Raw genomic sequence first — 21,090 nt, forward strand, 5'->3', positions numbered from 1 at the left:
TGGTTTTTTTCTCCCGGAAACTCGGCTTTTTCGTCCAAAACCATCATCAAAAACCTGTTGGAAACTGCCGCAGTTAGCATCCCATCACTGATGTGAGTAATTTTTATAGTTTAGTTTTTTTTTTTTTTTCATAACTTGGTTGAATTAGTCAGTCTCGGGCGAGAATTACATAGTCATGGTTTTTACTTCATGAAATTCGCGTTTTTCGTCCAGCAAACCTGCAAGCTGACAGAGAAATACACACAATTACAGACACAACATACTGATGACTCATAGCTTTAGTTGCTTTGGTGCAAAACGCACGCCTAACATCGAGAATATAACTGTGATCATCTAGTTGTGTACCAACAGTACAAGCTGCTGGAGGAGGTGTAATGGCATGGGACATGTTTTTATGGCATACTCTTGGTCTTCCTGGGGGAACATCACATGTCATCTTCATCGGTACTACATCCTACCCATCGCTAAGGTAATATGTTATTGGGATAATAGTGCAGAACTATTGAAAATGACAATTCTCCTGATTTCATCGTCCATCTTGCTGTTCAATGAAATCAGGGGAATCGCCATGAAGTTGATGCACAAACCAGTTATTCAATATGGAAATCTGTTAACTATAATAAGCAGCCTGCTAGAACAAAGAAAACTTACTGTTAAGCATCAAAAGCTACAATCTTGCTTTACCATCTCGCGAGGAGTGCCACGGGGGGGGGGGGTTCTTTCGGCTACCCTCTTCGCGGCCGCCCTAGAGCCGTTTCTTGCACGGTACTTCAATTTTATAACATATGCTGACGATGTAAAATTCTTCATCACTTCCAAAGACCACGAATCAAAGAACTGATGATGAATCAGCAGAAAGTATTTGCCAGATGGCGAGTAGCACAATCCGAGAATTTTAGAGCTATCTGGATTGCATCAGGCTCCGTATTAATGCACAGAAGTCTGCCAAAATGACCATAACTCACAAACAATAAAAATGACATCTCGATCTCTGTGAACGGGTCTAGTGTGAAAAAAGTGCATGTCACCTGGACTTGGGGCTTAAGTGGGATGACAGACTCACCTTTGCTCAACACTTCGCCCATATGAAGACAAAAATATTTGTTGCTTTATGGGCTACTAGACAAGAACTGGTAGGAATTAATTAGGGATCCTCAGCTAGCGACCAAGTACATTTTAATGGGTGTCCTGCCAATTTCAATGTACGCCTCTCAAATCTGGTTCTCAGCTCCCGATTCATATTATAAGTCCGTCCTTGGGATCAAGTACTGGTTCTTGCGATGGCTTAACAGAGTTTCTGGCCACCCTTTTACTATCTCAAGGGCCATTATCTACTCAAACCTTAACATCACACCTTGGATGCAGAGGACAATTGACACACTCTCGCACAAATGCTCACAGGCAGAGTGGATGCTCCAGCCCTGGATAATATTCTAGTTAAACCGCGTGCCACTGCTAGACGTTGCGGAGGAGTAAATAATCCACTGCGTCTAGTCCTGAACAATCTTAGTAGCCTGCAAAGATTCTTCGCATCAAATGCAGCAAAAATATTTAACTCTCTGCACATAGATGCCGAAAAACTCTGTGAAGATGCAACATACCGGAAAGAGATCTTCCAGAATTCTTACAGACTTACCGAAATATGAATCGGCTGAAAAGTGACAACTTCCAAAGAAATGGGGTAAAAGTAAAACTTTCTACTTTAAGAATAATAATAATTTGGTAAGCTATTGATTGGCAAAATATACCTTCCCTAACAGTTGTGTAAATATGTATGGAATTACTGAATTGTAAATACTGTATATGATTTGTATAATGTATGTACACAATCATTAAAGTGTAAATACTGTATTAAATATAAAATGTGTATATAATATTTCGGGACGAGACTACGTGTTCAGTATATGTAACCCACTGCCCGTAGTATCTCGTACTACGGGCAGTTCAGTAATTACGAGTACATGTAATTTGCACCCTCCTGGCACTTTGCCGTACCGGGATGGTTTCCTTATGGGAATAAACTGATGATAATAATAATAATAATAAAAAAAAAAAAAATGTTTCTATGATCGTCTCTTCTATAAAAAACAAAGGGCTAAATTTTTTTATGTGAAATGACACTTATTTTCGAAGAGTTGCTCTCGCTTGATGACTTGATTTCCAATGCCCTACACCTGAATGTTGTGGTGGTTGACTTTCCAACTCAAATAAAAGGTGGCTTCGTCATTGAAAATAAGCCGTACAGTCAAGCCACCTTCTTCATTTACCAGTGAGTCGCAACAAAATTTGCATTGCTTGCGTTTGTTATTCAGTTTTAACGCTTTTACTAAATGCAACTTTAAGTAAGCTTTTAAATGTAAACGCTTCCCGAGAATATGCCAGACCAGTCTGAAGAGTATTCAACTGATGACTACATCTGTAAGTAGACTTTTGCAGGCTTCACTGAAAGACCTCCCTTACACATTGCATTGTTTCGTTATGGTATTGGAACGCCATAATGAAACAACGCATTGTCTAAGAGAAGCCAGGACACTTCTTCTTCTTGCAGATACAGCCTTTGCTTTTTGCTTATAACAGTACCAACTGTAAACTGACTTAAGCTTCAGTGAGTCTTTTTCTAGCCCGTGTGAGAGCCATGTTGCACATTAAACACTAACCTGAATGAATGAAACTGAATTTTCTTTTGAAAATTAGATTTCGCAAAATATTTTTTCCTGTGCAGAAACCATTTTAACATGTTTCTTGGCATATGTGACGGAAATTACATTTCAAGACGGGATTTAAAAAAATAAAATCAGAGTTTACCTATCGTTTGGTATTTGAAAATTTTACTGTTAATGCATGCGCAACATGCATAACTAAACAAACATAACATTACTACAAGTCTGGCCCATTTTTACAGACTCTGTAAAAGGATTTGAACTGACATTCTAGGAGTCGCCCTTTACAACAACACACGTCCACATGTCATATGCATGGGCCCTTGCGTGTAGTAGCACAGTGGTTTTAATCACTGTGCTCCTACACCGCGTACTCTCGTGGGTAGCACAGTTGATATAATCACCGTAATCCCCACACCGCGTGTAAATGACTTGAATTCGAATCCTGCCGATGATGCGAGGAATTATATGGTCCTTTTTCATAAAGTGGCTGAGTTAGTCGGTTTCAGGAAATAGTAGCATGATTTTTCTCATAGAAATTCGGACTTTTTGTCCAGGAAACACCAAATCGACCACAACACAGGCAATTTACAGACATATTATATACGGTGCAATATGTCTTAAATTGCTGATACGCCCAAAAACACTACAACGAACCCATCCCACACCGTGTGAAAAAAGGCACATGGTCGGATTAGTCGGGAGAAGGTAGTAAGTTCGCCCCCCCCCCGTCTAGCAACAAACAAGCAAACCGACCAGAGGACACTCCATTCACCATTACACTTGAGGTCAAGAGCTGCTGGGGTGACCCATAACTTACAAATGCTTTCATTTTATTGTAGGTATGGTTGTTGTTTCATGAATATCTAAAATTAGAAAAGAAAAATTCCTGCATATTAAGATTAGAATTTAATTAAAATTAGAAAAAGATGTAAATGATCGTATTACCCAGGCCTGCACTGTTATTAGCAACTGAATGGTGTGTTGCGAAGTCCAGATATTCAACAGGAAATCAAGATGATACTCCAAATGATAGTAGAGAGTGTTTTGACGTATGGTGGGGAAGGATGGACGTTCAGCCCTAAGAAGAAGAGTCGGATAAGAGCTGTGGAATCACTGGTTTACAAGTCTGCGTGTGTCTCGCCTTCAAAGAGTTTGCAATGAGACTATCATGAAGAGATTGAATTTTCCAGAAAGAGTGTCGATCTTTGCAGTGGCATGGGCACGTCCAACGGATGTCCCAGGAGGGATGGCCTAAGAGAGTGATGAACTGGTCGCCTCCAGGAAGACAAGAGGGGGACGGCCTCGACTTACGCGGAGAGGAGGAGTTGTGGAGGAGATGCGAGCCACAGTGTTGGGTGGCGCCTCCGTAGCCAGGTGGGCAGGAGCAGCAGTGCGTAGCACACGCTTCTTGATTAGACCGGGGTTCGAGGCCGTGCCCACCAAATACGGAGGATGCGGAAGGGTCAGGGAATGACCACCGCATATCCCCGGAGCAATATGGCCTTAGTTGCTAATGCTCCTAAAAAACAAATAACAAAACAAAAACAAATCACAGGGTTGCACGAAGGTTCCTGGGTCGACAGTTCACAATGGAGAAGGGGATAACAAGGCAACCGCTAAGCCTAGAGACGTCTTCAAAAGTAAAGTAATATCTAAAATTATTTACTTCTTTTTCAATCGGGTATACACCCGAAACAGCGAAGTAGTAGCTCAGCAGACAACCAAAGAAATTCTCTGATCGTACTCAACTATTAGAGTCCGGGCGGGAAACGTGTACTGCAAGAGGAGCTCATCTTAAAAAATAATGAGGTTCCTTACCTATCACAAGTCTGAATAGGAGAATTATTTATATATCTTTTGCTGTTACCTTCTGAACCACAGTCGTATTTGCAAGCAAACAATTATATAAGACAATGAGACATCAGTATACTGTATCTTGTTTGTAAATTGTTTCTCTGTTTCGTGGGATGAAAAACTTTTGTTTCCGGAAGAGGTGGGGAAAAACCACCTCTTCCAACTAACTCATCCACCTTGGAAAAAAATATATAAATGAAAGGTCCATAAAAGTTCCTTCCGTTGAGACGGAACCGAAGCTTTTTCCACAGATATAGAAAAATTGCGCTGGTAGCACTATGCTAGCTGCAATTTCACTTCACAGGGCAAGGCTGATCGAAAACAAGCTAAATGCGTGTTGGCAATCAGTTGTCAACATGCATTTAGCTTGTTTTCGACCTTGCTTTCGTCATGTTGACATTCATCGGGCACATGGGTTGGCGAGACACACTGCTTGAAGGGTACTTCCTGTGATGTTCTGGCAGTTGGAAATGTCCTGAGAGGAATAATCAAGAAGACCCAAGGATTTACTGGTTAATCATCTGATAGGACCAGACCAATCTCTCTCTCTCTCTCTCTCTCTCTGTCTGTCTGACTGTCTACTGAAAATTCGTATAAAGCAATGGTGTAAAAAGAACGAAATTGATTTTTGTTAGAGGCTGATCTTGAAATATCCTATTTGTTTCAGGCAGTGTTTGATTATGATCGAATTTTTGTTTAATCTGTTTGATTATGACGGAATTTTTTCTGACTACTTCATAGCTTAAGACTATTAAAGGGCTGGAAAATTTTTAAATATATGTACTTTACTTTGTGGCAATAATTTTCTCTCTTTGAAATTCAGTTACATATTTAGAAGAAAAGGCAACAAAACGAACTTATCAGGGTTCAAATAATTATTGGGCGAGTAAGCATAGACCTAACCAGGATTTTATCTAACCACCACTGCACAAGTACTGAAAACAATAAGAGAAATCATGCATATATAAACTACATTTTAAAAAGAGAAACAAGTCTTTAACTTACCCGTTTCTCATTTTAAAATTTTTTAATGTAAAAAGGAAAAGTAAAATTTCCAGGCGCTAATAAACTTCAGTTGTCTGATCGCCTCACTCATGAGATATAGCCGGAAGGAAGAAAGACTGTTTGATCGTTATCATCGATCTTTACCGCTATAACTTCTTCTTTAGTATTAGTAATGGCCGCATGGTGCAAGAAAGCCTATGGCTTATGCTGCACCAGCCAAAAAAAAAAAAAAAACCCCGAATAAAACAATGATAAAAAACAACAACTAATAATTAATAAAAGAAAGGGAAATTAAACCAATCATCCTATGCGTTTCCCTCACTCGAAGGTACTATCCAGATGACCTTTGAATTTCCCCAAACTGTCAGCCTCTACCACCCATGTAGGCAACTTATTCCAGTAATTTATAACTCGCTTGCTAAAATAAAACTTCCTGCAATCCAATCTAAACATTCCCCCCCCGTAACTTGAATTTATGTCCCCTAGTTCTAGCATCATTTATAATCTTGAAAATTTCGTCCTCATTCATTTTACTGATGCCTCTCCGAGCCTTAAACACCTCAATCAAATCTCCTCTAAGGTGTCAAGTTTCCAAACTCTGCAACCCACATATTCGAAGTCTTTCTTCATAAGGACGCCCTTTTGCCGATCTCACCAGGCGAATTACCCGTCTTTGCACCTTTTCAAGAAGCTCGATGTCTTTCTTTAGGTGCGGTCTCCATATTTGAACACAGTATTCCAAGTGTGGTCTAACAAAAGTCTTATATAATGGGATTATCACGTCCCTGTCTCAACTTGCAAAAGTTCAATAGATCATCGATAGGACACCATGGGCCTTCCTTGCAACCTGTTTACAATGCTCAGAGAATTTCATGTCTGACCGTATCGTAACACCCAAGTCCCTTTCCTCCAGTTACTAAACTGGGTTTAGTTGAACTCCACCAAGTGAATAAGTTATTTTGGGATTACTGTTTCCCAGGTGCAATACCTTACACTTTGTTGAATTAAAGCATAGCTGCCATTTTTCTGACCATTCCTGAAGTCTATCTAGGTCTCTCTGAAGAAGCTCAGCTTGACAGTGATCATTAACTACTCTACCAATTTTAACATCAACTGCAAATTTAGACATCACGCCCTCTATCCCTTCATCAATGTCGTTTAAGAAAATTAAAAACAATAGTGGTCCTAATACTGATCCTTGGGGAACCCCACTTCTTACATCAACCCAATCTGAGGAATAGCCATTTATCACAACCCTCTGCCTCCTGCCCTGAAGCCATCCTGATATCTATCTAAGGATTCTGCCAGTGATTCCAACCTGTTCCAGCTTATAAAGCAACCGCTCATGTGGGACTGAGTCAAAAGCTTTGCTGAAATCTAAATACAATGTCGAAATTATGCCCTAAATCCAGCTCATGAGTGACCCTTTCAAAATAGCGAACCAGATTTGTTAAACATGATTTTCCCTTTACAAAACCATGCTGAGTATCTTTGAGAATTTCGATTCTATCCAAATGATCCTGAATTCCACTCTTGATCATTGCCTCCATGATTTTCCCTACCACTGAAGTCAGACTGACAGGTCGATAATTTCCCACTTCACTCTTAGAACCACCCTTATGTATGAGAGATACATTGGCACTTTTCCAATCCAACGAAATTACTCCCGAGTCCAGTGATGCTCGCATAATTAGCCTCAATGGTTCAATGCACTCACTTGCCGCCTCCCTAAAGATTATACTAAAGGTGGTATGTTCCATCAACTCCAGGAGCCTACAGGCCTTACAAGTGGATGCAGGTTAAAAGATTCTGTATGCCAATTAGATAATAAATCATAACCAATTAGGCCTGACGTAGGCGAGTGGTCAGGAGCGAGAGTGCATAGCACGCGTTCCTTGAGTGGACCGGAGTTCAAGCCCGTGACTACTAAATACGATAAATATTTGTATTGACGATTGATTGTGAACTCTACTGACATGGTTGTCAGTAGAGTTTCTGTCATAAGTATTACATCAGTGACGGAGAATCTTACTCATTCGTGGGGAAAACACACACACACACTACGTGGGTGAGTGTGTTTATGGTATGTACAAAGGAGTACTTAATGGGAGAAGTACTGGTTATGAATTCTCAATAATACTGTATTTTTTGAGATGAACATAATCATCATTTCGCTGATAGCAATCATAGTCTAACATTATCAGAAAACTGTGTTAGCCTATATCATGTCTTCCATTTAATTCGAAAATAAGTAACAAAAATCGAAATGTTACTTTTATGTCTAATATATTTCATGAGACATAACTTACCAAGAGGTTTGAGCAAAAAACATTGAGGTTTTCTAGATACTGTTGTCGGTCTTCTTCGCTAATAGCAAAGGCCACTAGTGAAATCTAAAAAAAAAAAAGTTACCATTTTAACATTATTTATAAACAAAACATCAATCAAATTTATATTCTAACAAAGATTTTAAGAACTTCTAAGTATTACTAAACATGGGTATTATTTTTGTAAGTTGGACTTATTAGGAGCTTTATATTAAACAAAAATATTACAAAAAAAGCTCTTTTTTAAGTGTCTTAAAAATAAAAATGTCCAACTGCTCAACTGAATTGATTGGAGCAATGTTTTTATTCAGAATCCTTTAGACTTGTATTTTAATACGACAACAATTAATTTCAGATTTCTACCCGATAAATTTAATGGAGTATTTTTCTTTAACTATTACATATCACTTTTCTTCTTTTTTAACGCTTCAAAACACAATTCGAAAATTAACACAGGCCCTATCATATGGCAGGAAAATATTTCCTGAAGGGGGATTAGTCAGCCAACCAGACAAGAGTAATGAGACTGTCAATGTCAACACTGATCTCGTTCTTTTATTCTTAAAATTAGGAGGAAAAATCAAATACTGTATTTTGTTACCTCCTACAATGAAGCACATGCTTTATAGCTAGCTGCAGAGAACGCATGAAACTTTAAATATGTTGCCCAAGGTGAAACACTCACAGTTGAAGGATACTACTTTAAACAAGACTGGCAGGAATAAAATATTTGTGAAAAAAATTATAAAAGAAACTTTATTTCTTTCGTGATGGCTCGTGTATGTTGAAGATTACCTAGTGAAGATTTTGATTTGCCACATATTTTTCTTTCTTTTTAATTTTCAAAAACGATTTTTCCGCTATTGAGCAGGGCAATTATGGTTTCTAAGAACCTCAGCTAAGTGCTGTTATCTCAATATACATGGATTATTCCAAAGTTTTACCCCACAGTAGTTTTTAATCAGCAAAAATTTATTTTAAACTGAAAAAAAATTTTAAAAACTGAAAACAAATTAAAAAAAAAAAGAGTTACGATAAGAGCTTTTAATGTCAGAGAAGGAAATTGTAGGGAATATTCACAAACATCTGAAAATGTTTACGGAATGACACTACCAACAACCACGGTGGCCGCTAGGTCACGAGTTTGAGTGCACCACAACAAGGAAAAGCTGACGTCCATGATCAAATAGTACTGTACACAGCAATCGTAGGAACACCTATGGATGACATCATTCGACGGGATTGGCGTGTCATGTCTACGTATGGAAGCCGCCCTGATATTAGGTCCCAAGACAGGCTAACACATATAGAGTTTATCAATACAGCTGAGAATTAGTAAAGGAAAATATGAATGAAATAGAGTACTGACCACTTGTTATTAAACAATGTATTCACGATTTATTCCACAACAACAACTGACGCCAGACCACAGAAATTGCTTCTGAGTTGCTATCACGATAGGAAGTATTAGTATCAGTATTAATATTAAAATACAATGCAAGGAAGCCACAGACTTCTGTTGAACTGGCAAAAAACAAACCAAAAAAGTAAATAAAATACAGATTATGCGCTTCCCTCCTTATGTAGATAACTATCCAATTGATCTTTAATTTCTTCACGCTGTCAGCCTTAACCACCTGCGGAAGTAACTTATTCCAGTGATCAACAATTCGCTGGCTGAAAGAAAGCTTCTTATAGTCTAGTCTAGACCTCTCTTCCCCGACACCATTAATTTGAATGTATGGCCTACAGTTCTGGAACTGTTTATCACAGTGAAAATTCCGCCTTCGTTCATTTTACTAACCCCTCTCGAGCCTTATAAACCTCAATCAGGTGCCTCTCTAAGATACCTAGTTGCCAAGTTCTGTAGCAAACATAATCGAAGTCGTTCCTCGTATGATCGACCTTTTGCCGATATCACCATGCGAGTTGCCCGTCTGCGGACTCTTTCTAGAACGTGTCTTTTTTTTTTCAGACTTTCCAAATGCAGTCTTACAAATGCCTTATACAGTGGGATTACGACCTCCCTATCTCTATAGGATACTGTTTGATAAATGATCGATTGGACACCATAGGCTTTTCTGGCCGCCTGTTTACTGCTCAAAAAACTTCATATCTTCCCATACTGTAACTCCCAGATCCATTTCTTCCTCCAGTGTTTATAAATCACTGGTTAAACAAGTAATGCAGGACTATCTAGACAGGTGTACAGTTATACTTTAATCACAGCATGGGTCTGTTAAGGGGAGATCTTGTCTGACCAATTTGATTGGGTACTATAATGCAGTGACAAAGGAACTGGATGCAAAAAATAATTTTGATATCATATACTTGGAGTAAAGAAAAAGCTTTTGATATTGATGCATATAAACGACTGCTGTAAAAATTGAAGCAGTGTGGGATTAAGGGAAAGTTACTGCCACGGATAAAGGGATGGTTTAATGGGAGAAGACAGAGAGTGGTTTTAATGGACACTGCAATTCATGGACAAATATTAGTGGAGACCTCCAGGATTCAGTGCTGGGCTCATTGTTGTTTTCTACAGTTATTAATGATATTGATGAGAGTACTGTTTCAGTTTGCACATGACACAAAGGTTGCAGGATGGTTAATGACAGTAATGAAGGTATGCTGCTGCAAAAAGATCTAAAAAATTAGGCAGATGAGCTGAGAAATGGCAGTTGAAGTTTGTTGTTTTAGGGTTTTATCAGCGACTAAGGCCATATTGTTCCTTATATACTGTCTGTAAACTGCGTGTGTGTTCTATGGTCGATTTTCTGTTTGCTGTATAAAAACACCAGTTCAGAGAAAGAAAACCATGCTACCATCGCCTGAACCGACTACCTCAGCCACGTTGTGAAAAAGGCCCATAAAACTTCCTCACGTCATCGACGGGATTCGAATTCAGGTTTTTTTCTACCCGGTGTGGGGAGGACGGCGATGGTACCAACTGTGCTACCCACAAGGGCAATTGAAATTTAACATTGACAAATGCAAGATACTGCATATGGGTAGCAATAATCCCAAAGTGACGTATCAGTTGTGTGGTAACTACACTCAGAGTAGTTGAGAATAAAACTGGGGTTAACTGTGCAGTCTGATTTGAAATTCTCTTAGTAGACATGCTGATAGGACAGTTCATGGAGTATTGTGTCAATAATACACAGGAATTTTGCTAGTAGGGATAAGGAGATAATTATTTCGTTGTACAGTCAGTATACGGCAATGGTCAGGCCACATCTTGAGTACTGCATACAGGTCTGGAGGCCTCATTTTAGGAAAGATGTAGATCTGCTGGAATGGATACAAAGAGATTGGTTAGCGGAACAAAGGGGTGCTCTCATCAAGAAAGGATTCGGTTTTGCAAACTGCAGCGTCTGGATTACACACCTGCGAGTTGGTCTCACTAATATGTTCAAGGCTTTGAATGGCTTGAGCAACTCAGTGCTGACGGGATCTTCCTCTTGCTTAGACTATGCACGAGGGAGCATAAATTCAAATTGAAGAAGGATTGTTGTAGAACAGATGTACGGAAGTTTCCCTTCAGCCAACGGCTGGATGATTGCTGGAATAGGCTTCCATCCATTGTTGCGGAATTGGCTAGTTTGAATAAATCAAGAAAGAACTAAACACACTATTGGAGGGGATGGATAGATGAAATGGGATTTTTTTTTGCTGATGCTGTATAAGTTTTCTTTCTTACATCATTTGCCATTTGTCTCATTTGTATTAATACTAACACTAATTGAACTTCACCAAGTGTATTAATTATTTTGGGGTTGCTATTCCCTAAGTGTAAGACCTTGTATTTTGCTGCATTAAAATACAGCTGCTATTTTTCTGACCATTCTTGATGTCTATTCAAATTATCCTGACAAAGCGCTGCTTGGCACTGATCATTAACGATTCTCCCAGTTCTTATATCATCTTCAAATTTTGACATCAAGATCTATCCCTTCGTTGATGTCGTTCATGAAAATCAGAAACAACAGTTGTCCAAGAACAGATCCTTTAGGAGACATGCAGAAGGCAGAGGACTGATTAATATCCATTAATCAGTCCTCTGCCTTCTGCGATCCATATTAGAATCTTGCCAGTGATTCCAACATGTTCTAGCTTATACAGTAATCTCTCATCAGGGACCGAGTCAAATGTCTTGCTAAAATCCAAATAAATTCTGTCGAAATTGTTCCCTACATCCAGCTCATGAGAAACTGTGGTAAAATAGCTTACCGGGATTAGTTAAACATGATTTTCCCTTAACAAAAAAACATGTTGGGTAGACATGAAGACACATAGACTGAAGAGAACTTCTACCGACGAAGAATATAAGTCCTTTTGTCTAGGTGTAATGCTGCTACAGAAGAAGACTGAGATTATGAAGAAAAATAGTGTGTATAAACAAGATATGTAAAAACAGTTACTAATTTTTCGTTTTTTTTAAATAAAAAATATGCTGAAAAAGACAATATGGAGGAAAAAACTTTATTAGTAACCCTCGTATATGTACAGTACTAAAGACCTCTGCATTACGATGATTGCAGTTCACGCAACGCATATACGAACTTTAATGAAATCGAATGTATTGTATATGATGAATTACACATACACAATGTAGGTCAATGGATCTTCTACGCACGGATTGAGCATATAGTACAGTTGTTCATTAGACCAAAGTATGTTAGAACTCGATCAGAACTATTTTTACACCCTGCCTTTGTGCATGATTTCCTTCCTTTTAACTCCTGACTATATGGGCGGTCCTATACAAATGGTTCAAATTGACTGGAATGAGATTCGCTGAATAATTTCTCTGGCACTTTTATATCTGACAGCACATGTCTCTCGAAATGGCTTCATTCTTTGTATTTGCAGTTCTGCGCTCTCTCCAGGGAATAAAAAAGAGCACCTTTTAAAAGTTTTCTTTCAGTGCTGTCATAATGGTAACAAGCGCGGTATGAGGTCCTTAAGTACGATGCTACCAAAAGACAGATTTTTTTGTGATTATATGAATGTCTCGCCTTTGACCTGCGAGAGTAATTTTTCTTTAGTAGTCGTAAGCCTGTGACCCTGGAAAGGTATAAGCCAACATACCTGTCGACCGGAAAATTTACAGTTGACACTTGCTGGTTTGAATTTAAAGGCTTAATTTCGAATAAAGAGGCGATAATTCTTACCCTACATGAGGTATGCCTAGGACTAAGAATAGTAAAGTCAAGAGAGTTCTGTCTCGCAAGTCTACTTAACCGAGTAATTTTAATGCGGAAAGTTGTTTTAGAGCGAATTCCATTCCATAACACTGAAAAGAATTACTGAGTTCAAGCATATTAAACTATTCTGCGATTCTGAATGCTGATGAATTAGTTACAATCGAAATGTACTTAGCAATATTTAATGGCCAGCCAATTATGTGTTAGCGAGTTGGGCTATGTAATCGTTGAAAATATTCGCTAAAATTATTAAAAGTGAATTTCTGAGTTATTAGAAGGGGAAAAAATCCAAATTCATCCATAAGTGTAAATAAAAGTCAGTTATGCAAACAGTCATAACGATAAAGTCTAACAAGAAAAACGGATGAAATAACAAAATGATGAAAGAGTTAAATCCTAAGAAACTCATTTTATATCTGTTAAATTCTATATTGGTGTAATAATGATAGAGAAGAATACAAAACGAAAACCATATGTAGCAGTACGCCACTTGCAGGCAAAGGGAGTAAGGTTTTCTTCTGTGAGTTATTCCTGGTTTTTCAGCCCGCACAACATACAAATCAGCCCGTGAACACACATTTGCGCACACATAATACACAATGGCGCAATATGGTCTAAGTTGCTGATCCGTCCAGAACGCCTTTGTGGAAGATAACGAACTGTCTTGACGACCATAACAAGGACCTCGATAGAGGTGTTGAACGAGTTGGACCATAAGTCATCAAGACAAAGTTTTTTTAGGGAACCTTTCTGCCAACGCAATTTAACGTGCGAATAAACTCTGTAAAAATTTAATCCTCGCCTGTTAATTGGACAAAAAATATTAAAATCGATTACATATGTGTCGTTACTTTCAAAAACAAGTTTAAAATTATCCAGACTACTTGTTCATTTAACCAGATTAAGCGATGTCTTGGAGATAGGGGGAATAGCAGGAAGTTTGTCATTACGAAAAAGGAACTTCAGACGTGCTTCACGATGGCAGACTAGTTGGGTTCTGTGCATAAGACTCAAGGAGAAGACTGAATGGAAAATTATGCAAAATAAAGTTAAACGAATATTTGTTTTTAAATATATTTTCATAACTTTTGGATAGTGGCTCTTATGCGTTGTCATGTGAAACCATTGCCAACTTTATAACAATTACAAGTCCATCTTTATTGGTTATTTCTGCGAGCCTCAAGTAGCACTTTCAAGCAGTTTTCTCGAAATGCATGCCCACTCGACATCGATCACAATAATACCAATTCTCATCACGTCAAAGTCGCTGACACACAACGTTATGTAATCTTTACTGAATAAATCATCGTGGCTATTCGCCAATCTGACCTCAGAAGGCGAGGGTGTTTCGGTTAGTGATTCATTTGTTTGCACACTGCATCACGCCCCCCTGGAGCGCGGGCTGTATGTCATATTTACACGTTTCTCAGAACAAATGTAGCAAGCTGCGCGTTCACGGATGTGTAAGAAACAAAAAATGCGGGAGAAAAAATGATACTCTTATAAATATGTCAATTTTTCTTGTGCATTACCACTCTGTAGCCAGAATCGCTACGAAATCAATTTTCAGGTGGATATCTGAGATAACTTATTTAACACAATCTATTTAGGTGTGATTGCAATCATATTTAAATATGTTTTATAGCAATAGCCCATTAAGGCCAGAACAGTTGAAGTCAGGAGATAATATTAGTTTAGGGATATTCTATTGCTTGAGCTCGCGGCTGCACTGATTGTTTCGGTGAGCTGCATGAATGCTAACAAGGGCCTCAATATGTCGATTTTCTTGGGGAGGGGATCGCAAACAGACTGGGAAGATAATTATAAAAACTTGCGTCGAAAAGGTGATGTCATTCTCATGATATCACACGGTACCACCAAAAATCCTTTGAATTTTAGACAGTTTTTTTTATTATTATCGCATTTTTATTACAAGTATACTCGAATAATTCAATTTCGGAAGTACTGTATATAATAATAATAATTTTTCTGTTTATAATCCGGGAAGACCACACGGTCAGAGGAGGTCACAAGATAGAGAGAATACAGTACAAGAAGCAGCACCGTATTTAGCAGTCGAAGGCTTGAACTCTGGTTACTAAAGGCACGTGTACTCATGCACTCTCGCGTCTGACCATTATATACGAAGGAAATTTGTTAATTGAAAAATTAGCAAAAACGTATTCCAAATTCATAACTTCTTAGATAAATTATGAATAACAAATAAACAGAGTACTGCGAGAGTACATAAGTACACGTGCCTAGTGACTGGGGTTCAAGCCAGTGACTGTTAAATACGGTGCCGTTTTTTTTATTCTCTCTATCTTTCGACCTCCTCTGACCGTGCGGTCGTCCCGGAGTATAAGCAGAAAATTAATTAATAATGTTGTTAGCATTAGCACTAGTAAAGGCATATGATGCAAGAAAGCAAGCTTATGCAACATTAGCCAAAAAAAAAAACCGCTCCCATTTCACCCCTCCATTCGTTCCAAATACCTGTCCAGCTCAGCCTTAAATTTATTTAGGCTATCAACTTCCACAACAAAAGATGGAAGTCTGTTCCACCAATCAATCTAAAGGCAAACTTCTGCACATCTATCCTACAACTGTCTTTCCTCAATTTGAATTTTTGTCCTCTCAGGTGATTATTTTGAGCAAGAGAAAGAATTCCATCAACATTGAGCATGCTCAAACCATTCAAGGTTTTATACACCTCAATCAGATCACTTCGCAGGTGCCTAGTCTCCAGACACTATAATCTGCAAAACTTAAGCCTTTCTTCGTAAGAGCAACCCTTCGTTCCATTCACTAATCTTGTTGTCCTACTCTGTACATGTTCCAACAGCTCTACATCCTTTTTAAAATGAGGCCTCCAGACCTGTATACAGTACTCAAGGTGTGGCCTGACCATTGCCTTATACAAGGGGATAATCACCTCCTTATTCATGCTAGAAAAATTCCTGTATATCATTGACAATACATCATGAGCTACTCTTGCAGCCCGTTCTGCACTGCTCAGAAAACTTCATATCTGCCTGCACAATTACCCCCAGGTCCTTTTCATTCTCTACCACAGAGTTGATACGTTACTCTGGGGTTACTGCTTCCCATATGTAGTACTTTACATTTATCAATGTTACTGAAGGAACGCTCCATTCCATTAAAAGAGTAGGTGAACTTAATAAAGTAGCCACTCAGCATATATATAAAAAAAATCCTCAATTATACACAAGCCTAAAATATATAAAGTTTCTTTTTTTTTTTTTCTTAAAGTGTCTGTGAAAATGAAAAGTACATACGGTGCCTGAACTAAGAGAAGTTTAAGGAACTGTCGAAAGTTGAAGTGAAGTAGTGGTTAAACAGGTGATGAAAGAATTTGAAAAACCTAGCACAAAAATGAACTGGGACTGAGGAAGCAAGAAATATACAAAAAAATTTGTACAAAAAATAAAAAACACTGTATTCAGATATGAGAGGGCAATTTTAGCAAGAAGTCGAATCAAGGGAATGGCAAATATGCAAAATCTGAATGTAGTAAATGAAAATATAATACACACACAGCCAGGAAATTCATATATTCTATGTATCATATTTTCATTTACTATATTCAGATTTGCATATTTGTCATCCCCTGATTCGACCTCTTGCTAAAATTGCCCTCTCATATCTGAATACAGTGTTATTTACTTATTTATTTCTTCGTTATTTTTTTATTTTTTGTACAAATTTTGTGTATATTGTGTATATTTATTTATATCCTTTTGCTTCCTTTACTGCTGCACTGCGCGTTTTGGAACATTAGACATACAGTAACTTTTGTTATTTTCCTTGTTCTGCTTGTAATATAAAACTTCTTTAAAGTTTTATATTACAACTATATATATTTATATATCTAATAATTAAAATAAATATGATATTTAAAATAAAAGACATCAGCCAGTAGTACGACAAAAATGCAGAGCGAAACGAAACGCAAAATAATATAAAATAAACAAACAGGGAAGGGAAAGTAGAGATAAGACAAAAAGGTAGTCGATAATCCCCTGTATAATTTAGTAATTAAACCCAATTAATAAAAACGATATAAATTTAAAATAATGCCAATTATATATAATTTAGCGGTACCCCCCTCGAAGGTACCAGTTCCAAAAGACGTGAAATATCACCAAAAAGGGGTTAAAGAAACTACAAAAACTAAAATATCAAAATAATAGACTGACCATTATGCCCCATATCGACAGAGGACCACGAGGCCAATAATGGTCATGGAATCGCTGCATTTCAATCGTCATACAAATCATCGCAAAGGCGGAAATATCGAAGAACCGAACCACACTTCCATTCTCCGATAGATCACCCAATGCAGAGGATTTGCATGGCGGTGGTCCTTATGCAGCGAGAAATAATCTATAGAACAGACAGCACTCTTAATCAGAACCACACCACTGACATAATGCAAGCTTAACCAGCTTATATAATAGAAAGGAGAAGAATAGATGGCGGCACAGGCGCTGCTTATTTAGCATATCAACCCACTACTACCACTAATTTATATAATGTGATGTAAAAGTTAGGCAAAAGTAATAAAAATAAATATGAATATGAAGCTATCATGAATATGAAGCTGTGCCGCCATCTATTCTTCTCCTTTCTATTATATAAGCTGGTTAAGCTTGCATTATGTCAGTGGTGTGGCTCTGATCAAGAGTGCTGTCTGTTCTATAGATTATTTCTCGCTGCATAAGGACCACCGCCATGCAAATCCTCTGCATTGGGTGATCTATCGGAGAATGGAAGTGTGGTTCGGTTCTTCGATATTTCCGCCTTTGCGATGATTTGTATGACGATTGAAATGCAGCGATTCCATGACCATTATTGGCCTCGTGGTCCTCTGTCGATATGGGGCATAATGGTCAGTCTATTATTTTGATATTTTAGTTTTTGTAGTTTCTTTAACCCCTTTTTGGTGATATTTCACGTCTTTTGGAACTGGTACCTTCGAGGGGGGTACCGCTAAATTATATATAATTGGCATTATTTTAAATTTATATCGTTTTTATTAATTGGGTTTAATTACTAAATTATACAGGGGATTATCGACTACCTTTTTGTCTTATCTCTACTTTCCCTTCCCTGTTTGTTTATTTTATATTATTTTGCGTTTCGTTTCGCTCTGCATTTTTGCCGTACTACTGGCTGATGTCTTTTATTTTAAATATCATATTTATTTTAATTATCAGATATAATTAGGCTTCATGTGGAGGATGTGCATTTGCTGCCTCTAATGATAGCTTCATATTTATTTTTATTACTTTTGCCTAACTTTTACATCACATTATTTATATATATTATATTATCCGAGTTTTAAAACATTTATTAAGTGAAACGTAGTATGAACAAGAAACCAAGAGATAATTTCGAATTCAATGCTGAGTTAAATCTTAAAGGTACAAATGGATAGTAAGTATTCAAATGATTCTAGAGACATGAGTTAAAAAACGTTTGCTTGAAAATCATTTTATTTATACTCGAATACTCGGGATAAATGGCTGTTCCTACACCATGTCCTTTTAAGATTATATTAACTGTTCTGATTCAATACATTCAACTACTCCAGTTGAATGCTTCCTTAATGGGTGGGGGGTCAGTGCAACGCTATCGAGATAGCTCTAACTGTATCTTTGTTATTGCCTCTATGTATACTACAGCTTCTACTTTCCTTCCAATAGTCACTGAGGTGCCCCCGTACCTCTGTCTTCTTCTGTCACTGCGTAGGGCAGGGCAGAAGATTGAGTAAGCATACCCATTTCTTATCTCAATTCACACTGTCTCACAGAGTGCATAACCAAATAAACTAAATGGTGGATTTCGGCATCCATTAGCCGCAAGCTGTCACAGGTCACTGTAGGGGTCACCCGGACAGTGTTTCACCAGACAGTACCCATTCCATTCCTTTCTGAGAGTGTGGGTGGTCAAGCGACACGTGCACAAATCTGCTGTCATTCCTAGAAGAATGTTTATTCTGTTTTATCTTTCGGCAGAAAAAAGCTTAATGGAAAACTGTGTTGAATGTTTAATATTTTGTCGACCTCGATTCTCAAGAACAGTTCTACATATCTGATTCATTTAAATTTTCGTTTTTTTTTTTTTTTTTTCAACTTAAGCACATGTTAATGCCTCGCTGTAACCAACGGAAACAGAAGAAAACAGGAAACTGAAGAAATGTCAGAAACATATGGACCCTTCTAGATCAGTGTGACAAATAAGGTAAAGCCTTGTTTTTCTCCCTAAATCCTCCCAGAAAACCGTTAGGATATATTTAGCTACAATTTCTGCGGTGATACTGCGAGGCCTCTAAGCCACACAACAGAAACAAAAAGAAATGAAGGTTAAGAAAAGTAAAAGAGATTCCGTACGCACCGAAGTGTCAAAAAGGAAAGAAGCTGGTATGATCAGGCGCAATGACTTCGCACAACTAGCTCCTTATTAATTCTAGAGGTGATACTGTCAGATGATGGAGTAATCTGACACTGGTAGTAGCCTTATCGAGCAGCCCCTGACTGGGTCAACAGGAGCTATGTGACATGAGCTTCCGGTAGCAAGCGGGACGATATTTTCTGGTCTAGAATTGAATATAAGAGGTTTAACGCAATTAATGCGTGTCTTTTTGAGCTTTCCGGCAGGAAATGACAACATGATACGGCACATAAAATACGTGCAGTGATTAGAATAATCCTCCCCAAATTTATTATTGTTGCAATCATTCATAATACTTTGAAGGTATGGCTTATAATTGAAAGCTGGTAATCAGTGATTCATGTCACGTTTTCGAGTCGTTGACATTTTCCATCCAAGTTAATTGTTGATAGAGAATCCCAACCAAAGTTAATTCTCTCCAGTATTATTCTCATTCTTTACTACAGATACTAAAAGGATGTAAAATATCCTTATAATACACATCCCTCTCAGAGTATTAAGCTCCAAGTTTAGTTTTATTGCCTATATAGGACTATGACCCGGAGGTCAACTATTATATTCACCTACAAAGACTTGACCTTCGCCCGGCACTTCTTTAGCGAGTTCTCTTCAAGTTTCTTAGCGGGAAGCCGTCATGCGATGGTGGAAAAAGGAACCATGAAATACGCACTGCAGGAGGTACCTAGGAATCCTTCGTGAGCAAACCTGGCTACACTTTACCAGCGGCATTGGTTCTGGTGGCACGTGCACTTGGGGAAGGGGAGTTAAAGAAGGGGAAGAGGAGAGGGCAAACTACTTGTGCGTAAGGTCCAAAAGTTTTGAAACCTCCGTCTTTGATTTTATCATTGAATTGTAATTAATTCAGAGGATTTGAAAAGCTTCACCCGACTAACTTTCCTTTAAAACTTAAAAAGAAAGTTAATGGGGAGAAGATTTTCGAATCCTCTGAATACTTTCAAATACTTGCTAAAATAAGCATAATGTGCTAAAATTTTAGTTAAATAGTCTTCTAATGTGGTTTTGTTAATAGTGGTGAAATGATAGAACTTTTAATTACGGTGAAACTGACTGATTTGCATACACGTAAATTGTATCAAGTTAATGGTAATATTTTTTGTAAATAAAATTGCAAATCCCCCAAAAAAAGTAAATAAATAAAATAAAAATTTATTAAAAAAAGTTCAAAAAATAGCTAAAATCATAGGCGGGAACTACATGACAGTAATATAATTTTAGCACACAGTTCTTTATATGAGTGGCATTACAGATATGGTAATAATAGGGCACCGTATCTGGAGGTGTCCAAATAGTTTCATAAAGATCATGAAAATAAAACATCTTAAAAAATGTCAGGCTGGAGAAGACTCCAATTATCAGATACGATTATATAGTGGGATGTGTGAGCGTGCGTATGTAATTTAATATGATGGGCTAGTCGTAATTTTTACATTAATAATTTAAATGTGTAAGTTTATAATTAAATCTTTAATTTCTTGGAAGAAAGGCATATGTGGGAATTATTGTAATAAGAGATGAAACAATACTGCATTCCAA

The 21,090-nt window shown here is 37.7% G+C and overlaps 1 protein-coding gene across 2 annotated transcripts in view; it reads right to left on the reverse strand.

Moving 5' to 3' along the window:
* Positions 1–21,090, reverse strand: part of LOC150079482 (reversion-inducing cysteine-rich protein with Kazal motifs-like) — a 275,557-nt gene that overhangs the window by 223,267 nt on the left and 31,200 nt on the right. For both annotated transcript variants that reach the window (XM_090382723.1, XM_090382722.1), the window contains exon 3: positions 7,832–7,915. In XM_090382723.1, coding sequence (XP_090238849.1) covers positions 7,832–7,915 — 84 coding nt within the window. The remainder of the gene's footprint in view (positions 1–7,831; positions 7,916–21,090) is intronic.

Source organism: Mastigoproctus giganteus, chromosome 10 (assembly GCF_048544385.1).
Source record: "Mastigoproctus giganteus isolate SK-2022 chromosome 10, ASM4854438v1, whole genome shotgun sequence".
NCBI classification, from domain to species: domain Eukaryota; kingdom Metazoa; phylum Arthropoda; class Arachnida; order Uropygi; family Thelyphonidae; genus Mastigoproctus; species Mastigoproctus giganteus.